This window comes from Saccopteryx bilineata, chromosome 11, assembly GCF_036850765.1.
Source record: "Saccopteryx bilineata isolate mSacBil1 chromosome 11, mSacBil1_pri_phased_curated, whole genome shotgun sequence".
NCBI classification, from domain to species: Eukaryota; Metazoa; Chordata; class Mammalia; order Chiroptera; family Emballonuridae; genus Saccopteryx; species Saccopteryx bilineata.
The window spans coordinates 80,528,477-80,551,265 of NC_089500.1; the positions used below are offsets into that span (position 1 = coordinate 80,528,477).

The following is a 22,789-nucleotide window of genomic DNA, read 5'->3' on the forward strand; positions in this document are numbered from 1 at the left end:
CTGGGCATGACCAGGTGCAGGCAACCCCTCTGCCAGCAGATGCCTGCAGTAACCCCAACATCAGACACCCCCTTCCTGCAGCTCTCCGCTGATGCCACTAGAGTCTCAGATGCAGAAATAAACTTCTTATAAAGCCAATCAGGCCTTGATAACCCAGAGTCCAGGTCTGACTCTTGCCCAGACCTCTGCACCTTGAACCCCTGCCTGTGTGTGTTCCTAAGCAAACGCTTTCCTGAGCACCTGCCGCTGGTTAGTGTATCTGCCCCTACATTTGTGGCAAAGTCTTATTCTGAGGTGGCAATCTGTTCTGTTTTTTTTGTTTTGTTTCTTCGTTAAGTAATAAATCTAGATTGGGCGGAAGTTTTGCTCTTATTTTAAATTAGGGCAGGCTGGAGCCGGGTGTCAGTGTGGACCGACCCCGCAAGTGTATTTTCCATGGGTCCCAGGCCCTGGGGTCTCACATGGCTCCTGGCTCCCAGCTGGGTCAGAAGAGGCCCCGTTGGTTCTCCTGACAATTGTTGACTCGACTGCTAAGTCTGTGAATCGTGCAGAGGGGACACCGAGGAGGAAAAGGAGACCCAGCTAACCCCCTGCAGAACGGTTAGGAAACAAGCAACCTCACCAGAGCAACAACAACAGATAATAATAATAATAATAGTAACAACAACATCTGCCCAGAAGGCTGGCGCATGATCCCAAGGGGGGTTGGTTGGTGGAAAAGCAGAGAGATCTCAAGTCTAGGGCCCCGGGAAGCTGGGCCGTTCCCGGACTTCAGACGCTCTGTGCCGGGGCCACAGCCTAGTTTATTCCCGGGCTGTTCCTCTGCCCCCCGCCCCCCTTGTTTTCCTGGCTGTAAGGAAGGACGTCCTTCCCGGGGCTCCCCTCCCCTTCCGGACCGGCCGGGCTGGAGGTGGGGGTATGTGTGTGTGGGGGGGACAAGGGCCCTTTCCCTGCAGACGCCCCGCCCCGCCCCGCCCCGCCGCGCGGTTTCCTTTCAGCGCGAGCTCCTCCCCGGCCTCCGAACCGGACCGCTCCGACCGGCCCGGCCGCGGAAGGAACCCCCGTCTGCAGTGGTCCAGGTGGGGGGGGGGGCGGGCGGGGGTCCAGGCCCGAGTCTCCCCTTGGGGGGCGGGGGGACGCGACGCTTGGGTGTCAGGGAGGGGGAGGTTCATGCTTCTGATAACGGGGCGCCGGGGAAACTTGGGGCCTGCAGCCGTTCCCCCGGCCGCTTTCACTTTCTCCAAACTCTGGGCTCCAGCAGCCTCCCAAGTCCCGGGGGACAGCCCCCCGCCCCCCGGGACTTCCGAAAGGACAGGTCGTTTGGTGGTGGGGGTGGTGGAGGGGTTGGGGGCGCACGGAGCCCCAGCCACTGGGGAGCCAGCCTGGCGTCGCTGGGGTGGCGTGGGGGGAAAAGTATCTCCTGCCCAGGAAGGAAATGCTTCCGAAAAAAGTTCTCTCGGGGACTCCCAAGGGCTGGAAGTACCATATTCCCCCATGAAAAGACGGCGCCACCGTGTTGGGGCCCGACCTTTGGAAAAAAAAAAAAAAAAAAAAGACAGCAAGCGGGAAAGGCAAGTTTAAAAAAATCTACTGTCACTGTGTAAGACGCAACCAGTTTTTTAGACCCCACATTTTTCGAAAACAAACAAACGTGGAGGGTCTTGTACATGGGAAAATACGGTAGCCTACGGGCCACTCCAGCGAATTCCTGCTTTTACTTAAAGCCTGGTTAGTTAGTTCAAAGGAAGGTTGCTCTGTAAACAGCTTCCTGTCTCTGAGCAGCTGCAGCTGTGGCCCAAAGTCCCCCTCCTTCTCGGTCCAGTTGTTGGGCCCTCACGGGTGGACATTAGGAAGGTGACCAACTTTCTTACCATGAAAAGGAGGACAAAAATAAATGGAAGGAAGTAATATCAATAAAAAAAACATTTTATTCATGGCAACAATAATACAGTAGAATATGATCAGTGCATAATAAAGAGAAGTGTAGTATTTTCTTTTTTTTTTGTATTTTTCTGAAGCTGGAAACGGGGAGAGACAGTCAGACAGACTCCCGCATGCGCCCGATTGGGATCCACCCGGGACGCCCCTGGGCAACGCTCTGCCCACCAGGGGGCAATGCTCTGCCATGACCAGAGCCATTCTAGTGCCTGGGGCAGAGGCCAAGGAGCCATCCCCAGCGCCCAGGCCATCTTTGCTCCAATGGAGCCTTGGCTGCGGGAGGGGAAGAGAGAGACAGAGAGAAAGGAGGGTGGGGGTGGAGAAGCAAATGGGCGCTTCCCCTATGTGCCCTGGCCGGGAATCGAACCCGGGTCCCCCACACGCCAGGCCGACACTCTACCGCTGAGCCAACCAGCCAGGGCCGAGAAGTGTAGTATTTTGTATTGTCATTATGCTTACATGCCTATTAATTTTTAATAATCATGGTCAGAACAAAGTACTCATTTAGATACAAATACGTCACATCCCATGCAATGGATCGACTCTGCATCGATCAAAGACGGACATTGACAGAGGAGTCTTCCAATATCAAAAAGGAGGACATGTAGGAGGGCACTTTTTGAGGGAGGACGGAACCTACAAAAGAAGGGCTGTGCTCCCTAAAGGACAATGATTGGTCTAGTCACCTTAACATTAGGTGGTCTTGCCTCCCCCATCCTCCCCTCCCCTCCCCTCCCCTCCCCTCCCCTCCCCTCCCCTCCCCTCCCCTCCCCTCCCCTCCCCTCCCTTCCCCTCCCCTCCCCTCCCCTCCCCTCCCGGTTCCCATCAACTTGAACTTCTCCTGGGCCACAGTCCTGGGCTGGAGAAGAGAGGTCACTGCCTTGTCCTGCAGGACCAACCCCTTCTCTGCCCAGACCTCTTTTTCTGTCTGTCCTTCCTCTTGGGTCAGGGAGGACCTCAGGAGGAAAGACCCGTGTTCCTGGTGAACTTGCTTACTCGCACAGCACCCTGGTTGGGTCTGCACTGAGACCATTCACCTGGTGCTTCTGTTCTCTGGGGTGGGAGTGGAGTGGAGAGATGGGTGTGTGGTGTGTGTGTGTGTGTGTGTGTGGTGGGGGGTAAGGGTGGTGCGTGGGGGTGGGCTGGTTCCCGTCCAGTCGACTGTGTCTCTTCATGGAGTCCTTCACAAACCACCCAGTTACCTAAGAGTGGCAAAGAAACACTTCTGCATGAAAAGTAGCTCCTTGTGCTCCTTGGAGTAGGAAGGAGTTTCGAACACCCTCGCTGCCGGGTTCCTCTCCTGCAGCGGCGTTCGTGCGGGGAGCCCTGCCTTGCTCTCTGGCTCTCTCAGCGCTTCGTCCCATGACCGTCGTAGGGATGGGCTGTCCTAGGTCGGGGCTGCCTCCCAGCCACCTGTGGGATGTTCAGCAATTGAGATCGTGACCAGCGGCAGGGAGACACGGAATTTTAAGTTCTTATTTTATTTTAACAGTTAAGTGGCCACACGTGATGGCCACTGACACATTCCACTGCGCGGATATATATAATATATATATATATATTTTGCATCATCGACATTCCGATCTATTTCTTCCCTCTAGAGAGAAGACCACACAGCAGCTCAGGTGAGCTGTCTTTCCATCGCGGTGGGAAAGTTCTGCCTCTAGATCCCGTGCGGGAGCTTTTCAGGAAAAGCCATGGCCTCGGCCACAACCAGCAAGAAGATGAGGGAGGAGGCCACCTGCTCCATCTGCCTGAACCTGATGACTGAGCCCATGAGTATCAGCTGTGGGCACAGCTACTGCCAGGCGTGCATACTGAGTTTTCTTGACAACCTGCTAGGCATCGTGCCCCTGCGGGAGTTCTACTGTCCCCAGTGCCGGGCTCCGTTCCAGAGGGCCAGCCTCCGGCCCAACAAGCAGCTGGGTGGCCTCATCGAAGCCATCAGGGAGATGGACCATGAAATGTCCTGCGAGGAACACGGAGAGCAGCTGCACCTGTTCTGCGAAGAGGAGGGCCAGCTCATCTGCTGGCGCTGTGAGCGGACGCCGCGGCACAAGGGGCACGTCACCGCGCTCTTGGACGAGGTGCGCCAGGGCTATAAGGTGAGTGCCCACGGCCAGGAGCTCCCCGAGGCCTCCCCGATCGTCCGGGCACGGCTGTGAACCTGAAACAGAGCCCCCCTCACGCTGTGCTTCTGAAAAGCGGCTGAGGGTGGGTCCTCCCCAAATCGAAGTCCTGACCGTCCATCCTGACCCTCAGCGGGATGGTCCGGCTCTCATTCCACTCTCGCTGTTGCTGTGGGGCAGTTGAAGGATTTGGAAGTGGTTGGTTGGGAAGGAGGAGGCGGATGGACAGGTTCTCACGGCTCTGAAGTTCCTAGCCTAAAGAGCCCGTCCAGGATGCTGACTTTGCCGGAGGCTGAGGCTGAGGCTGAGGCTGAGGCGTGGTCCTGCTGTGTGCTTGACTCCTCCTCTGCCTACCCGGGGTCCGAGGACAGTGTCCCCACACGGGTCCCGTGTTCCTTCCCACACAAGGCGGAAGGTGGTCTTGTATCAGGAAAGCTCTGGGTCCTCCATCGGGATGTGTCCACACGAACTCCCCTCAGCTCTCAGCAGTTCTTCCCGAAGCCCCCGTAGGGCAGGAAATGACTGTAACAGGGATGTCCCCCCCCTAGAATTACTTTTCCCACCAAGTCGCAGGAATGAGGGCCGCACAGGGTAATGGTCATGAGATTCAGGAGTCGTACTGCATGGTTCTGCCACTTCTCAGATGGGTAACTGAGCAAGTGACTTAATATCTCATGCCTTGGTCTCCCCATCTGTAACTGGGGTGAATAGCAGCCCCCTCTCTCCCCAACACCCATGCCCAGGAGCTGTGACAAGCTTTAAGGACATGACTATATGTAAAGCTCTGCTCTCAGCACATAGCAAAGGTGTCCCAGACCTTGGCTAACAAGGGTCACAGAGCCCTTGACCGAGAGTTGGTTTCACTGATCACAGGGCTGACTCTCGTGCTGACCACGGCTAGCTTAAAATGGCTGTCTTATGAAGAGGTGAGAAACTATTTTGGAAAATAACCTAAGGGCTTGATGTGATACTAAATTGTTTAAAACCGGCGTCACGGTACCATTCCTCAGAAGATGACAGTGTCCCCTTTTCTGTCAGCTGTTTCCAGGGACTTCCAGAGAGATCCTGGGCTTTCCTTCCTGACCCAGCACCTTATTTCATAGCACCTTCTTTTCCATGATTGTTATCTTCATGGGCTGTGCTCCCCTGGGAAGACTCGTGGTGGACAGAGCTGAGGACAGAGCAGCTCTGGGTCAGCAGGGGAGGTTGGGCTCATATAGCTTGATGACCACGAGCAGAAGGACGTTTCTACAGCACAGAAATGATGTTAAAAACCCCACCACCTGCTCGGGGTTGTCAAGGGGATCAAATGTGTTATTGTGCAGACAGCCCTCAGCATGCGTGCTTCTCGGCAGACTAAGGACTCGATTCACACTCCCTTTCATTCTCATAGTCTTAGGGGCCAGGGGGGTGTCTTCCCAACCCCAGGGGCCCAATGAAGAGCTGCTGAATCGAATTGACTTGATTCACCCTATTTTTCCTCCAGGAAAAGCTCCAGGAAGCTGTGACAAAACTGAGGCAACTGGAAGAGGAATGCCTGAACCAGAGAGCGTTCACGGCGAACCAGATAGCCGAGTGGAACGTAAGAACGTGGGTTCATTGATCTCCAGCTGTTCTCTGCCCTAGAACTTAGGCATAGGGGACGATCGGGCACAGCACGGCGGTGGTCTCACTAAGCGGGACCAAAGAGGTGCAGCCTCAAGAAGAAGCCGTTCTTTGTTTTCATGCTCTTTGTCATCATCTACATCCAAGAGAACTCATCTCCTGTCTCGTCAGCCTTTCAGGAGTCATCTGCCAGGATTCCGACGCCCGTCAGGAGAACACGATCCCTGTGCCTGTTGGCCAAGAGCCATCCTTTACTGGGTGTCAGACTTTTCAATGCCTCCAAGTACCTTCCGGGTCTGGAGGAGGCCTCATTACCTTGACAGGTTTCCCACAGCGCAGGGTACAGCTTTCAGAAGACAGAATCCCTCCCAGCTGAAATTCCTGTTACTCAAACTCAGGAGTCTGATCAGGGAAACCTGTCTGCTTAGCACAGAGGACCGTTTCTGCCACAGGAGCCTGTACCTTTGCGACTGCAGACCATGGGTCTCTGACGGCTTCCGTGGCTGCCCAGCCGTCGTGGCCTTTACGGTCACGTTTACATCAGGCACCAGCTTGTCGTGAAACCCTGTAGGGCCTGAGCCCTTTTGCCTTTCTCAGGGGTTAATTAATATATATATATATATTTTTTTTTTTTGGTAAATCAATCAAAATTACACCTATTTATTTTCGTCAGATTGGCAAAACGTGTGCTATGTTTTAGTGATTAGTTCATGTGTGTCATGAGATGAAAAAGAGTTGAAAATCGCTGTTGTCACTGAGACTGTTGGACCTTGGCCCTCACCCTGTGATTAAATTATCTAGCACTCCCATCCTGCGTCTTGGCTGAAGAATAAGGAATATCATCAGTCAGGTGACAGACGCTCTGTGACAGGGCCTCCCAGGCAAGATTCTGCAGCAGAGAGCTGGAGACATCCCTCCAGCTCCATGGCTCATGGGCAAATAACGCCATGCAGTTGAGCAAACTTTCTTGAGCGTGCGCCTGGGCATTCAAAGTATGAATGACGTAAACTTTACCATTTTTAAATATGCAGTTCAGTGGCATTGGGTACTTTTGTATTGTGGTACAACCATCACCGCTGCCCACCTCAAGAACTTACCAGCGTGCAAAAGTGAAATTCAGGACTCACCCAGCACTAGCTCCCATTGCCCCTTCCTTTAGCCTCGGTGAGCACTGCCCTGCTTTCTGAGTCTATGAATTTGACTGCTCTAGGTCCCTGCTATAAGTGGAGTCCTATATTTGTCCTTCTGTAACTGTCTCGTTTAGCTTCATATCATGTCTTCATGGTTTCTCCATGCTGTAGCCTGTGTCAGGATTTCATTCCTCTTTGAGGCTGCATAATAGACACAGTATATTCCACTGTGTCTCTAAACCACATTTTTGTTCCTCGATTCAGCCGTGGATGGGCTGTTGGGTTATTTCCAGTCCTTGAGCATCTTTTCTTGACTCTAGGAAAAGATCAAGATTAAGAAGCAGAAAATCCGGTCGGACTTCAAGAATCTGCAGAACTTCCTGCAGGAGGAAGAGAAGTCTTACCTGTGGAGACTGGAGGACGAAAGGGAGCAGACCCTGAGGAGACTGAGGGACAACGAGGCCAGACTGGGGCAGAAGAGCCAAGAGCTGGAGAGCCACATCCGGGAGCTGGAGGAGAGGTGTCGGGGCTCTGCCCAGAAGCTGCTGCAGGTGAGGCTGTGTGCGCGGAAGGCGGGAAGGCGCCGTGTCCCTGAGCTGCGGGGCTGCGGCAGCAGGGGAACAGGTGAGGACCGCCTGCCTCGCTCAGGGTGGCACATTAGTGTGGGGCTTTTTATTAAAAAACTCTTTTCCAAGTGAGAATAGGGGAGAGAGACAGACTCCCCCATGTGCCCTGACCGGGATCCACCCAGCAACCTCCATCTGGGGCCAATGCTCTGCCCATCTGGGGCCGTGCTCGCAACTGAGCTATTTTTAGCACCTGAGGTAGAGGCTCCCTGGAGCCGTCCTCAGCCCCCCGGGACCAATATGCTCAAACCAATTGAGCCATGGCTGCGGGAAGGGAAGAGAGAAAGAGAGAGAGAGAGAGAGAGAGATGGGGGAAGGGGAGAGGGGAAAGCAGATGGTCACTTCTCCTATGTGCCCTGACCTGGTATTGAACCCAGGACATCCACATGCTGGTTGGATGCTCTACCACTGAGCCAACCAGCCAGGGCCAGTGTGGGGAGTTTAAAGTCACATTGCTTTTAGATCTTTTAGATACAGATGGATCTCTGCAAGGTGGCCTCCACTGGTCTGCAGGGCACCTTCATGGGCATCCGAAAAATATCGCCGTGCTGGGTAGACGTGGTGGGTTCTTGGGCTGAACAGACTCATGGGATGTCTTCTGCTACCATTTGCCTCTGTCCTGTGTGCCTAGAACCCTAACTGCCAGACAGTCCCCTCGGAAAGCTCGTCTAGGTCACTGGCAAGTGACCAGGCAGGGCCTCCAACGTGAGTGACGCGCTGTGTCTGATTGGTCCAGAGCTGGAGCACAGCCTTCCTGCGGTTGCAGCTGCTCATCCCAGTTCCCACTGGAAGAACTGGGGGTCCCACTGTTGGACTGATGCTGTCACATGGCTGCTCCACTTCCGTGTGACACCAGCAGCCACCGCCTCTGTGCCCAGTCTCCGGGACTATGCACACATCCCCCGCTAAGAGCTTCTGTGACAGGTGTTTTCTCACAGGGTTCATTCTTAGGGAAGTTAGGTCAATGAAGGCCAGTCTCCCTCACAGGAGGGCGGGTAGGGGGGCAGTGCCCGGCCTTCCCCCCAAGCCACTGACAGGCTCCCCACAGCCCTCAGCAAGGAAGGTGACAGACGCAGAGGTTGGGAAACACCCTGCCTTGCTGACCGCCCCGTGGGTCAGCGTGGGAATCCACCCACTGGGTGTCCATACCAATATCTAAGGCTGGGGTCACTCTCTGTGCTTTCTGGGAGGGAGCGCTGTTCAGAGAGCCACCCATGAAGACTGACGTCCCCACACTCACCCTTGTCATTGTTTCTCTAGGACGTGAAGGCCGCTTTGAGCAGGTGAGTGCCGAAGGCATGCGGACGGGAGGGAGGAGGGGGCACCGAGCTGATGGGGTTCACTGCTGCAGACGGGAGGGAGGAGGGGCACCGAGCTGATGGGGTTCACTGCTGCAGACGGGAGGGAGGAGGGGCACCGAGCTGATGGGGTTCACTGCTAAGAAGTCCCTGCCTCTGCTCACCCCAGGAGTCAGGCTGTGCACCTGAACACGCCGGAGGCCCTCTCTTTGGAGGTCCACACCGTGTGCAATGTTCCCAAGCTTTACTTCGACGTGAAGAAGCTGTTGAAGGGTTACCAAGGTATGTGCGTGAGATAAGATACCCTCCCCCCCCCCATTTTACTAAGAGGCTTAAAAGGCATTTTATGATTTAGACCAAGTGTTGAGAGTGATTTTGTAAATATGGTTTTTATACTTGTGTGTGATTGACACCGGCTCAAGACGACGGATCGCATTCCAGCTCAGAAAGGACGATTATACTGTAAATGGGGAGGTTTTCCTACTAGAAGGTTCTGAGAGGAAGGAGGAAGGAGACTCAAACCCCCTCCCTTCCCCACACCTGGGAGGAAGAAGGTAAACAGCCAGGAATGCAGAAGGGGGAAGGGAGATTTGAGTAGCTCTTTCCTCTCCCCTTTCTTTCTCCTTAATGGTTGGTTTACAAACGCTTATCCTCTGACATCATCTAACCCCCTCCCATCCTGGTATCGTGTGATTGACGGATATACCTCTAGACAAAGAAATCACAAGATCTATGTATATGAACTTGTGTTCTGTAAAGGGTATATAAGATGTCAGAAATTTAATTTCGGGGAGCATGTGTCTGTGGAGCTATAGCCCCACGTGCTCTGCTGGCTTTTTAAACAAATTCTCTTTTTCCTCTTACACACTTGTCCAAGTGTCTATCCTCCATTAGATTGCTTTTCTTCTACGTTCGGGCACTGACCAAGCACACAGGGACGCACTTCATCAGCTCAGTCCTCTCTCTGATCTCTGGGCCACGTGATATTTCTGCTCCCTGTTTCACACAACCGAGGTTCGCAGAGTGACCTGCCTCTGCTCGCACACCTGGTCCAAAGCAGGGCTCCGACTCGGGCCCGGGCTGTGTTCTTGTATTGCAGGAATCACAGGAGCACAAAAACACCCAGACAACTGGATGAAGGAAGTAGGATTGATTAAAGCTGATGGAGCACGTGGGGTTTGTAGCTCCAAAACACGGGCTTCCCGAAGTTGACTTTCTCACAGGTTATGTACCTTTACAGTATTGAGCAGTGGGCATGGGATTTCCTTGTTTAAGGTGTCCCAGGACTCAAGGAGAGGGGATAGAGGAGTTTTGATGGGGTCAGCAACGGGGGAGGGGTTTCCAGATCACTGGCCATAGTTACATACAGATCTTGCTGTTCTTGCTTTGTATTGTAACTATGGGATATAGATAATTTATCACTGGCTGATTCGGTTACCCCAGCTGGTTCCTTTCCCTTGTATTCTTTTTTTGTGTGTGTGTGTGACAGAGACAGAGTCAGAGAGAGGGACAGATAGGGACAGACAGATAAGAAGGGAGAGAGATGAGAAACATCAATTCTTCGTTGTGACACCTCAGTTGCTCATTGATTGCTTTCTCATATGTGCCTTGAACGTGGGTCTTCAGCAGACCAAGTAACCCCTTGCTTGAGCCGGCGACCTTGGGTCCAAGCTGGTGAGCTTTGTTCAAACCAGATGAGCCTGCGCTCAAGCCGGTGACCTCAGGGTCTCAAACCTGGGTCCTCTGCGTCCCAGTCCGACGCTCTATCTACTGCGCCACCACCTGGTCAGGCTCTCTTGTATTCTTTTCATTTCTTCATCCTCAAGGAAGAGGGGGCTTGCCCCTAACTTCTACACTCCCCCCTTTCAGAGTTCAGAATTTCTTTTATATTGGAGTCTCTCATTCTTTATCTGATCCCAAGGGGAGGCCTGCTAGTGGTGGGTAAAGTATACACGGGCCGTTGTTCGTTGCTGTACTGTGGTCCTTATCGTGTTCTTTATGTTGTTTGTTAATAATGGCAACAAACACGGACCTATTAAGCAAATTCCTGGGAGTAGTAAGACTGCTCCTGTTAGGGTTTTAAACCTACTAAAGGCTGAGAACTATCCCCTAAAAAGGCTGCTGGGGTTTCCTTTCTGAGTTCCCTCACACTCACAGAAGCTCTAGAAAAGCAGGTGGTGGAGACCTTCCTTAGTGACATGGATACACAGTTCACAGTCCTCTGTTCTAGTTCCCTGTCCCTCCCCGGAGTCTTAATTATAAGGAGCCCCACGGCGAGATGCCTCAGGCTTCGGTTGTGTGTGGACCAGCCAGCTCCCGGTTTGTGGCTGGAGAAGCACGTTGTCCTCAGGGTCAACTTACAAGGGTTGGCAGGGTTCGTCTTTGCTGTCCACGAAGGTGTCTTCGCTGGGGCCGCAGGCTTCAGCCGGCTGTGGTAAATCTAGGCAGATATACCTTCTACCTTGGCAGCAGTGGGAGTGGTCAGAATCACAGTGTAGGGTCCCTTCCACATGGGTCAGAGAGGAACTGGATTCTAATCCTCAACTCACACCTGATTTCCCTGGGGAAAAAGAATGGACATGGGCAAACAAACTGATCAGAGCCCCGTCGAGGGCCCACTTGGATGTGGTACCGGCCACCTTGCCTGAAGCTTTTAATTGCCTATGTGGTTGTTGTTTCTCCTAATTCTTGGGGAGTCCCTGGCAAGCTGTGTCATAATATTGGGGGAGGCCTATTGTATAATACCTTATAAGGTGAATACCCAGTGTTCTTGGAGGGGTTGCACTGAACCTTAAACAATATTAGAGGCAAAGCTTGCACCTATTTAAGACCTGTTTCCTGACATAATTTGCTAAATCCTAACTTCAGAGTCCTGTTCATGCGTTCCACCTTCCCCGAGCTCTGAGCCTACATGCCGCGTGAAGCTTCCAGGTGATATCTAACGCTTGAGCTGTTCCTTGTATTACCTAAGCCACAAAGTCCGGGCCATTGTCAGAGCCTCTCTGAAGTGTCAGGCTACACCTTGGAACTACCTTTCTGAGCAATGCCCTTGTTACTTCTCTGGCCTTTCCAGTCTGGATGGGATAGGCTTCTACCTATCCTTGTTGGGGACCAAATAAGCCAACAGGATATTTTGCAGTTGGGGACAGAGGTGTTGGGCCCAACCCCCCACCTCACCTGCCTGATTAAGTTAACAGAGGGCTGTGCTTCTCTGCTCATTCTGCCCGCTCCTGTTCCCCAGAACTTCTTTGTTTAAAGTTAAGATGGTAGGGGTTTTTCTGCACCTGGTGGTTTTCTTGTGTTGCCTTGGAAACGTGATTGATTTGCTAATGGCCCACGTTGTCCAGTAAATAAAGACGGATGTCTTTCTAGGGGCGGCCATGTTTTTTTTGTGGCTTGAACAGTAGTGACTGTAGACAAGGAGCTGCGGTTTCCTCCTGAACCCATCCTGTATATATCTTTAAGTCTCTGTCTATCTTACATTCAATTTCATACCACTTCCCGCTCGAGACCCTGGAATAGACTCGTCGCGCAGGCCGCGGCATCTCCTGCCTTCTGGTGTCCTTGGCGGTGGATTACTGCTATCTGTTCTGGCTTCTAGACTGCTTCCAGCTGCTGGAGAATTTCTCCTGGATGTTTGAGGTCCTTGCCCGAGCTGTCAAGAGCCCTCTTTCTGGCTCTATGGACTTGCAGAGTAAGACAGGCAAAGCAGAAATCGGTACACACCCTGCTTGCCTTTCCCCTGGTGAGTTGACCGAGCTGCTTTTATCTGGACACAGCTCCCAGGCTGGGTCTCTTAGGGGTTGATTCCCACAGGCTGGAGTATACCGCCTCAAGCACTTCTAAGCAACTGTGTTGTGGCTTTCCCACATTCACTGGGAGCAGCGTCGCTGGATTTAGAGGGGTACACGCCTCTATTACTAGTCTTGGGTTTTCACATAGTAAGCTCTGGTACTTGGTGAGGCGGGCATTAGCGAGCCAGTGATGTCCTGTGACATTCATCAGAGTCACTACTGCATGTGGTACCCGCACCTTCAGGTCTTGTCCTAAAGTTAGTCTGTCTGCCTCCTGTGCCAGCATGGCAGCGGCTGCTAGGGCTCTCAAGCATGGAGGCCAGCCCTTTGCAACCCCGTCCAGTTGCTTGGAGAGGTAGGCTGCCGGTCTCGGCCATGACCCGAAATCCTGGGTTAATGCACCCACTGCTGTCTTTGTGCTCCACTCTGAGACATACAGCACAAAGGTTAGAAAGATCTAGCACTGGGGCAGCTTGTAATTCCTTTTTAAGGGTCTGAAAGGCATAGTCCTGTTCTGGCCCCCAGTCCATGGACTCTTTTTCTCCCTCCCCCTTTGTGACTTCATAGAGGGGTTTGGCCAGTACTGCAAAGTTGGGGAGCCACAAAACAGCAGAATCCTACTTGTAAAGCCAATGGCCACGGCCCCCATCACAGCCGCCTGGCCCATGCGGGTATGCATTTGATTCGGACAGACAGTAATGAAACAACGGAGCCAATAACTGGTGGGCCATTAGCTTTAATCCTAGCTTGCACCCAGCGGGCAAGAAATACACACAGTGGGAAAACACTTCCCTTTCCATTCAGGGCTCCCAAAGCCACTGACTTATCCGAGTTTCCTAGAATCAAAGGTATCTAGCTCACCAGCCTTATTCACCTTTGTTCCCCATCTCCTTCTCTCTGCACAAACTCTGCACAAACTGGCTTCTCCTTCAGCACTCCGCCATCTTGGCTGCTTCTCCTCTGCAATGCTAATTTCAGGAACCCAGAGAGAGCAAGCCCCTGGTCTGCCCCATTCTATAGTATATAAATCAAAACCTTTAAGCCAACATACAAATAAGAAAGTCTCTGATACAAAGCCACTTATCTGAGGCATAAATGGGATTCCTCATAAGAATGCACCACCCCCCTTCATGCAACAGTCAAGGGTGTGGGGAAAAGCTTAGTGTTGAAAAGATCTTAGTATTAAAAGGGTGGGAAAGGCTTAGTCTTAAAACTAAGCCTTAGGCTGTAATGACTTTGCTGGCTTACAGCCTGTCCCCCACACCCAATGTAAACAATAAGGGAGCAAACATATCATATTTACACACTTACTTGACCGACACTACTGTATCCAGGAACTCTAACTTGTCTCCTCGTGGTGGGGGCTGGGATGTTCTAATAACCTGTTTCCGTTCTACCCCTGGCCTCCTCTCCCCCTGCTGGAGAATGAATCCCAAGTATCTTACTTGCCTTTGGCAGATCTGGGCCTTCTTCTTCTCTAGGTGACGTAGACACTTGTCCATTCCTTGAGCCCATCCTTGGAGAGTCTCGTGACCTAGCGACAGGTCATCCACGTACTGAAGGAGGACACATCCTATGTCCTGTGCAGGAAACATCTGGAGGTCCGGAGTGAGGGCCTCCCCAAAGATGGTGGGGGAGTTCTTGAACCCTTGCAGGAGCCTAGTCCAGGTGTGCTGTGCCTTTGCCCCTTAGCCGGGACCTCCCGTTGGAAGGCAAACAACTTCCGGCTTTCAGGAGCCCGTCTTACACTAAAGAAGGCGTCTTTCAAGTCCAAGCGAGTGAACCGTGAGACTTGAGCAGGGAGGAGGCTTAGGAGTGCATGAGGATTTGGTACTGTCTGCTGCAGGGTCACTGCTGCCTTACTTACGACCTTCAAATCCTGTACTGGCCAAGAATCATTGGTCCCTGGTTTTCTGACCGAGGGCAAAGGACTATTCTGGGGTGACTGGCACGGCTCCTCGAGCCTTTGTAGATGCACCCGGCTTCCTTCCCGGGCCTCCCTGGGAATCGGGTATTGTTTCTGCCCGACAGGTTTTAACTCTTATCTGCACTGGCACTTGATTTATTGCCAGCCTGGGGGAGGGGGTTTCTTCAGCCCAGACTCCAGGGTATTTTTTTTTTCCTTGTACTATTCCGAAGCTGGAAACGGGGATAGACAGTCAGACAGACTCCCGCATGCGCCCAACCGGGATCCACCTGGCACGCCCACCAGGGGGCGACTCTCTGCCCCTCTGGGGCGTTGCTCTGTCACGACCAGAGCCATTCTAGCGCCTGGGGCAGAGGCCAAGGAGGCATCCCCAGCACCCGGGCCATCCTTGCTCCAGTGGAGCCTCCCTGCGGGAAGGGAAGAGAGAGACAGAGAGGAAGAAGAGGGGGAGGGGTAGAGAAGCAGATGGGCGCTTCTCCTATGTGCCCTGGCCGGGAATTGAACCCGAGACCTCTGCACGCCAGGCCGACGCTCCACCACTGAACCAACCGGCCAGGGCCACTCCAGGGTATTTTTGAATTAGTTTTTGGCTTGGAGGCTTCCCAGATGCGGCAGCAAAAATCCTCTGCTCCTCTTCTCTTGGGGACGGTTTGAGTTAGAACAAGCCTGGGCTTAGGCACCTGTTGTAACCTCCCAGCTAGTGGAGCCTGGGCCGGATTCTGGTGATGCAGTGGGAGTCACCGTGGGCTCAGGCCCGGGCGAGCTTACGCTGGGACCTCATAAATCTGGCGATGATGAGCCTGAGTCAGTGCAGTCTCGGGTGGACAGAGAGTCAGGTGTGGACGGGCACAGCCTCACCGGTCTGGGGTGGACAGAGAGTCAGGTGTGGACGGGCACAGCCTCGCCGGTCTGGGGTGGACAGAGAGTCAGGTGTGGACGGGCACAGCCTCGCCGGTCTGGGGTGGACAGAGAGTCAGGTGTGGACGGGCACAGCCTCGCCGGTCTGGGGTGGACAGAGAGTCAGGTGTGGACGGGCACAGCCTCGCCGGTCTGGGGTGGACAGAGAGTCAGGTGTGGACGGGCACAGCCTCGCCGGTCTGGGGTGGACAGAGAGTCAGGTGTGGACGGGTACAGCCTCGCCGGTCTGGGGTGGACAGAGAGTCAGGTGTGGACGGGTACAGCCTCGCCAGCACATAAGGTGGAGGAGCCAGAGTTTCTGCTTCTGCTGGTTCACTCGGGGTTAAAATTTCTGGCTCTGGCTGCTGCAGGGCTTGCTGGGTCTGGTGGAATGCTTCCCTGCCTTAGCTACCAACACTGTAGAAGTCTGGCCTCTAAGCTAAGTGTTTATGTAGGGAAATGGTCGGGGTGGCCTGGATCTCTGGTGACTACCTGCTACACTTTCTGTACAACGGACTTATCTAAGCTTCCTTCTGACGGCCCCCGACCCCAGAAGTGGGCCATCCTAATTTACACAAGGTCCTTACTTTCCCTGGGGACATAGTAACACCTAATCCCCTGAGAACCCTTTCTTACAATTCTTGACCATCCTGCCTAAAGGAGTGGGTTTCCCCTGGGAACCTCCCACACCCCCACGACAGACAGCAGTCACGCCACAAGCAGGAATGGGGGACGGAAGGGGAAACTTGGAGGGGACACCACTCACTTCCTTCCATCACCGGCCACTCCCCTCGCGGGAACGGCGGGCCCTCGGCTTATGACAGGCTGATGTGAACGGTCAGCACGCAATGCTGCCTCTGAGCCGCATGAGGCGCCCTGCCCAACGGTGGTTCAGACCCAACACTTGCTTCCGCCCTGGGGGGGAGTCGGGACCCTCTCCTGGTATCCGTCTTGGCCCCGTGGGGGGGGGTCGGGACCCCCTCCTGGTGTCCATCTCGGCCCCATGGGGGGGGTTGGGACCTCCTCCTGGTGTCCGACCCGGCCCCGTGGGGGGGGGGGGGTCGGGACCCTCTCCTGGTGTCCGTCTCGGCCCCGTGGGGGGGATTCGGGACCTCCTCCTGGTGTCCGTCTCGGCCCCGTGGGGGGGAGTTTGGACCCTCTCCTGGTGTCCGTCTCGGCCCCGTGGGGGGGATTCGAGACCCCCTCCTGGTGTCTGTCTCGGCCCCGTAGGGGGGATTCGGGACCTCCTCCTGGTGTCCGTCTTGGCCCCGTGGGGGGGATTCGGGACCTCCTCCTGGTGTCCGTCTCGGCCCCGTGTGGGGGGGGTCGGGACCCCCTCCTGGTGTCCGTCTCAGCCCCGTGGGGGGGATTCGGGACCCCCTCCTGGTGTCCGTCTCGGCCCCGTTGGGGGGGTGGTCGGGACCTCCTCCTGGTGTCCGTCTCGGCCCCGTGGGGGGGGGGTCGGGACCTCCTCCTGGTGTCTGTCTCGGCCCCGTGTGGGGGGGTCGGGACCCCCTCCTGGTGTCCGTCTCGGCCCTGTGGGGGGGGGTCGGGACCTCCTCCTGGTGTCCGACCCGGCCCTGTGGGGGGAGTCGGGACCCTCTCCCGGTGTCCGTCTCGTTCACTCCTCACTCTCTTTCACACAACCTCCCACACACCAGTAGAGGGCGATGAGTCACCACTCCTAACCCCGTGGGACCCATTCCCCACAACCTGTGGAAGGTGACAAGTCACCACTCCTGTGGGGACCACTCCCCACCCCTGTGGACAGTGCAGTCACTGCTCCTAACCTATGGAGGTCAACTAGTGACTCTCCAGAGGGTGACCAGGCCTCCCTTCTGCCCAGCGGGGCAGGACCCTAGCGAGCTTCCCTTGCCCGGTTTTCCTGACCGTGGCTCTGACGCGTCCTTTTTCCTCGTTCCTTTGTTGTCTGGTCCTTGCGGGGACTGGCGACTGGGGTCTCCCCTCTGTCCTGCAGAGGCGTCCACACGGGAAAATCGCCGGAGTACGCTCAGCAGGTGCGTCTGCAGGGTGGCTCGGGGGCTCCCCAGCGGGGTGCCTGAGGTCCACCCACTGCGGGCGTCTTTCCTCCTTGGTTCCCGGCCAATGCTCCATGTGTGGCAGGAATCAAAGGAGGACAAGAACGCCCAGAAAACTTGATGAAGGAAGTAGGATAGATTAAAGCCGGCGGAGCACGTGGGATTTGTAGCTCCAAAACACGGGCTCCCCGAAGTTGACTTTCTCACAAGTTATATACCTTTACAGTGTCTGAGCAGTGGGCATGGGATTTCTTTGATTAAGGTGTCCCAGGACTCAAGGAGAGGGGAGGAGGGAAAGTTTCAATGGGGTCAGATCACTGGCCATAGTCACATACAGACTCTGTTGTTCTTGCTTTGTACTGTGCCTGTGGGATAGAGTTCATTTATTCCTGGCTGACTCGGTTACCCCTGCTGGCTCCTTTCCCTCCTGTTCTTCTCGTGTCTTCCTCCTCAGGGAAGAGGGGGCCTGCCCCTTCTTTCTCACTTGGCAACAGGATAACATATCTTTGTTTTGTTTTGTTTCGCTTTCCTCTCAGTTCCCGTGACCCTGGATCCAGACACAGCTCACCGTGAACTGATTCTGTCTGAGGACAAGAGACAGGTGACGAGGGGGTGCCCCCAGGACAACCTGGCCGCCTCTCCCAGGAGATTCTCCGCCTCGCCCTGCGTCCTGGGCCACGAGGGCTTCACCTCGGGGCGACGCTACTTCGAGGTGGATGTGGGAGAAGGGACCGGGTGGGACGTCGGAGTCTGCGTGGAGAGCGTGCAGAGAGACGCCCGCGTCCTGCCGACGCCCCAGGCTGGCGTCTGGGCCCTCCGGCTGTGCAGGAAGGACGGCTACATGGCGCTGACCGGGCCCCTGACGCTGCTGGCCCTGAGAGAACAGCCCCTGGTGGTGGGAGTCTTCCTGGATTGCGAGGCGGGGCTGGTTTCCTTCTACAACATGACCGCAGGCTCCCACATCTTCACCTTCCCCAAGGCCTCCTTCTCGGAGGTGCTGCGGCCCTATCTGCAGGTGTACCCGTACTCCCCCTTGTTCCTGCCGACCCCCGATGAGTGAGGGGAGCGGCGGCCTCCTTCCTTGGCCTCACCGGCACAGAGATGGACGTAGGAAACCCCGAGGGCAGAATGCTGGTCTGCTGTCTTCCCTGCTGTTTCCCTCTACCCAGAGCAATGCTGGGCTGTGAGTGGTTTCTTAATAAATCTGCACTAGAAAAAAAAAAAAAGAATGTCAAGACTAACAATCGCACTGACGGTCAGTATGAGCTTTTTTTTTGTATTTTTCCGAAGCTGGAAACGGGGAGAGACAGTCAGACAGACTCCCGCATGCGCCCGACTGGGATCCACCTGGCATGACCACCAGGGGGCGATGCTCTGCCCCTCCGGGGCGTCGCTCTGCCGAGACCAGAGCCACTCTAGCGCCTGGGGCAGAGGCCAAGGAGCCATCCCCAGCGCCCGGGCCATCTTTGCTCCAATGGAGCCTTGGCTGCAGGAGGGGAAGAGAGAGACAGAGAGGAAGGAGAGGGGGAGGGGTGGAGAAGCAGATGGGCACTTCTCCTGTGTGCCCTGGCCGGGAATCGAACCCGGGACCCCTTGCACGCCAGGCCGACGCTCCACCACTGAGCCAACCGGCCAAGGCCAGTCTGAGCTTTGATGTCTCCATTCCCTCTTTAGTGGAGTCAGAGCTTTGGTTTCCAGGAGTCTGTGAGTGACCAGAAGGGTGTCCCAGAGGTCAGGAGGTCTGAGTCCTCCTAGTGTGTTTGACACACTGGAACTCGGGTGGGGGGGATGAGGGAAAGTTGCAGGTGTTTCTGCCCACTGACTGCCCAGAGCAGCAGGCAAACCAGAACAGCGGGGAACATCCTGGCCACTGACACTTGTTGAGTAACCAGAGCCACGGTCCTGGGGGACATGGTACGTGCTGGGCCATCGGCCTAGAGGGCTCGGCCCAGACGGTAACCAGGCCAACTGTGAGAGAAGACGGGGAACTGGCCCTCGGTGAGAAACTGCAGATGGGGGAGGAGATGGAGCGAGGTGAATTTTGATGGGGACTCAGGCCTGGAAAAGAAGTTGACATTTTTTTTTCAGATTGTTATAGCACCAGCTATCCTGAAATATTGTAAAATCTCAGTAAATAGTTATTGCTGGCATGATGGCTGTCAGTCCTTTTGTTTTTGTTTTTGTTTTTTGTGACAGAGAGAGAGAGAGAGAGGGACAGACAGGGACAGACAGACAGGAAGGGAGAGAGATGAGAAGCATCAATTCTTCGTTGCGACACTTTAGTTCATTGATTGCTTTCTCATATGTGCCTTGACTGGGGGGCTACAGCAGAGTGAGTGACCCCTTGCTCAAGCCAGCAACCTTGGGCTCAAGCTGGTGAGCTTTGCTCAAACCAGATGAGCCTGCACTCAAGCCGGCAACCTCGGAGTTTCAAACCTGGGTCCCCTGTGTCCCAGTCTGATGCTCTATGCACTGTGCCACTGCCTGGTCAGGCTTATCTTTATTTCTTTAGTGACGTGAGAAGCAGGGAGTCAGAGAGACAGACTCCCGTATGCACCCCAACTGGGATCCACCCGATAAGCCCCATACCGGGCAGTTCTGCCCATCTGGGGCTGTTGCTCTGTCGCTCAGCAATTGAGACTTCTCAGAACCTGAGGTGAGGCCATGGAGCCATCCTCAGTGCCTGGAGCCAACTTGCTTGAACCATTGGAGCCATGGCTGCAGGAGAGAAGAGAAAGAGAGAAGGAGGAAGGGGGAAGGTTGAAAAGCAGATGGTTGCTTCTACTGTGTGCCCTGACTGGGACTCGAACCCAGAACATCCACACGCAGGTCCAACTCTAGCGCTGAGCCCACCAGCCAGGGCCGACTGTCAGTCTTTATTGTGATCCAGAGATGGACAAATAGGCCTTGACTATATATACACAGGCTTATTTTAAAAAGCGTGTTCCACGACAAACGTAAATGATCACACCTGAGTTGGCTAACGACACGTCCACGGTGAAGTCGGCAAAACCACACACACCACTGCGGATGACAACAACATGTCAAAAGATTGCTAGATGTTATGGTAATTTATGACTGATATTACACAGAAATGCTTGTCGATCTTGTCCTCTGAATCCTCTCTCTAGGAATAGGAGAGGTGAAGCAAATGTGTTGTGTTTTGGGTGTCAGCGGCCTGGTTGGCCTCTGCCTCCATCCGGAGGAAGACCTGGAGGAGGTCAGACCATCTCTCACTCTCCCCAACTTGTAAATTCTACCAGTCATGCTGATAGAGGCTGGGAGTAACTCAAAAGTGAAGGGTTTGGGCAATTTCAGGCACATGAATTATCTTGAGCGGAAGGCAATGAGAAAAAAACGGTACAGCAGTAGAACCTCTCTGCCCTCCCTCCATTTGCCTAAAAACAGGAAACCAATATGCAGAGGTGACCCCCTCCCACCTCTGCTCTGTGCCAGGAAGGACAGAAGTTCATTACTCGAGACCCGTGGTCAGCAAACTCATTAGTCAGCAGAGCCAAATATCTACAGTACAACGATTGAAATTCCTTTTGAGAGCCAAATTTTTTTAAACTTAAACTATATAGATAGGTACATTCCTTATCGAGGTAGCGCCCGCACGTGGTATTTTGTGGAAGAGCCACACTCAAGGGGCCAAAGAGCCGCCTGTGGCTCGCAAGCCACAGTTTGCCGACCACTGGTCTAGACCATTTTCCGCTCGGAGACATCACCAGAGGAATAACAAACTGCTGAAAGGAGCCCCCTTATTTACCATTCCTTTCTCCATAGACTTGTCTTCCCACCATTTGCTGCCTAGGAAGTAAGTTTCCTCTGCCCTGTCAGCTCTCTGTTCTTTTGCTAAGATGCTGTGGAAACCCAAGTGCTCACCACCAGGTTGAGCTACTCTTCTCTATTTCCACGTGTACACAGGGTGCACACGTGTCTAGGAAAATCTCCGTTTCTCCTTTATTTTCCCATCATGACCATGCTCAAAACGCTCCACTTTTTTTTTTATTATTCACTTTTAAAGAGAGAGAGAGAGAGAGAGAAAGAAAGAGAAGGAGGGAGGAGCAGGAAGCATCAACTCCCATATGTGCCTTGACCGGGCAAGCTCAGGGTATTGAACTGGCGACCTCAGCGTTCCAGGTCGATGTTTTATTCACTGCGCCACCACAGGTCAAGCCAAACACTCCCCTTCTGTCGCCGCCAGTGGAGGTCTTGTTTCCCCACACCGAGCTGCGTGTCATACAGTTCAACTCAATTCTGACACTAACTGGAGTTAAAACAGATCTCAGAGCTGAGGACTCAGTCCCACACGACTGTTCCTACCCACCCCCCCCCCACCCCCAGCACAGAAACTAGTCACAAGTCCAGGTTGTCCCCCCCATCATTCTGACTGACCAGCTACAAATCAGGGGTTCCTATGACCCCCTCGTCGGGCTCCGTCATTTGCTAGAACAGCTCACAATCTCAGGGAAATGCTTTGTTTACCAGTTTGCTATACAGTCAAAGATCTCATAAAGGATACAGATGAGCAACCGGATACAAAGTGCATATAGGACAAGATCCAAAAGTGTCCTTAGCAAGGAGCTTCTGTCCACGTGGATTTAGAAACTACCAGCCTCCGGGCAGGTGGATGTGTTCACCAGCCGAGAAGCTCTCTAAGTCTTGTACTTTGGGGACTTTTATGGAGATTTAATCATGTAGGCATAATCAATCAATAACTTAATCTCCAGTTCCTCCTTCCTCTCCAGAGGATGGAGAATGGGGTGCCAGCTTCTCATCAATGTTAGTCTTTCTGGTAGCCAGCCCCTCTCCGGGAGCCCACACAGAGTGACCTCATTAGAACAAAAAGACGCTCCTCTCACTGAGGAAACAGAAAGGGATGGAGAAGCTCTGGGTTGGGGGAAACTTCGGTCAAAGACCAAATATCAGAACAAACAATACTCTCCGGCCTTTTATCACTTAAAAGATTAGCAAAGGGTCTCAGGCGCTCTCTGCTAGGAACTGGAGGCAGAGGCCACTGTATACATTTTGTATTATTTCATACCGGGTACTAAACTTCTGTTTTTCTCTTATGACTCTATCTTTTGTGAATCTAACGGACAGGGCCCGAGTTGGAGAACCTGAGATAGGGGAAGAAGAGAAACACCTTCCCCTCCCCCACACCAGGAGCCCCAGTGTTATTCGTTCCCCGTCCTCATAATTCAAACACTGACCCGCTGCTGGAGCCTCACGACTGCGGGCTGACTGAGAGCCCCCCCCCCGCCCCCCACCTCCATGCAGGAGAAGTGAAGGCACAGTGGGGACGATGCTGAGCCCATCTCTGCCTCGGGGGCTCTCCCAGGCGTGTCCTGCGAAGTGGGGTCCTGCCCAGTGCTGCCAGGCTTCCCTGCATCGACGGCACTC

At 54.1% G+C, this 22,789-nt stretch overlaps 1 protein-coding gene across 1 annotated transcript; it reads left to right on the forward strand.

Annotated features, from left to right (window-relative positions):
* Positions 1-960: 960 nt before the first annotated feature.
* Positions 961-18,612, forward strand: TRIM38 (tripartite motif containing 38). Its single transcript, XM_066247143.1, has 7 exons — positions 961-1,079; positions 3,540-4,043; positions 5,554-5,649; positions 7,123-7,353; positions 8,689-8,711; positions 8,896-9,008; positions 17,920-18,612. Exons 2-7 carry the CDS (start codon positions 3,636-3,638, stop codon positions 18,441-18,443), a joined length of 1,395 nt encoding a protein of 464 aa, XP_066103240.1. The 5' UTR covers positions 961-1,079; positions 3,540-3,635; the 3' UTR covers positions 18,444-18,612.
* The last annotated feature ends 4,177 nt before the right edge of the window (positions 18,613-22,789 follow it).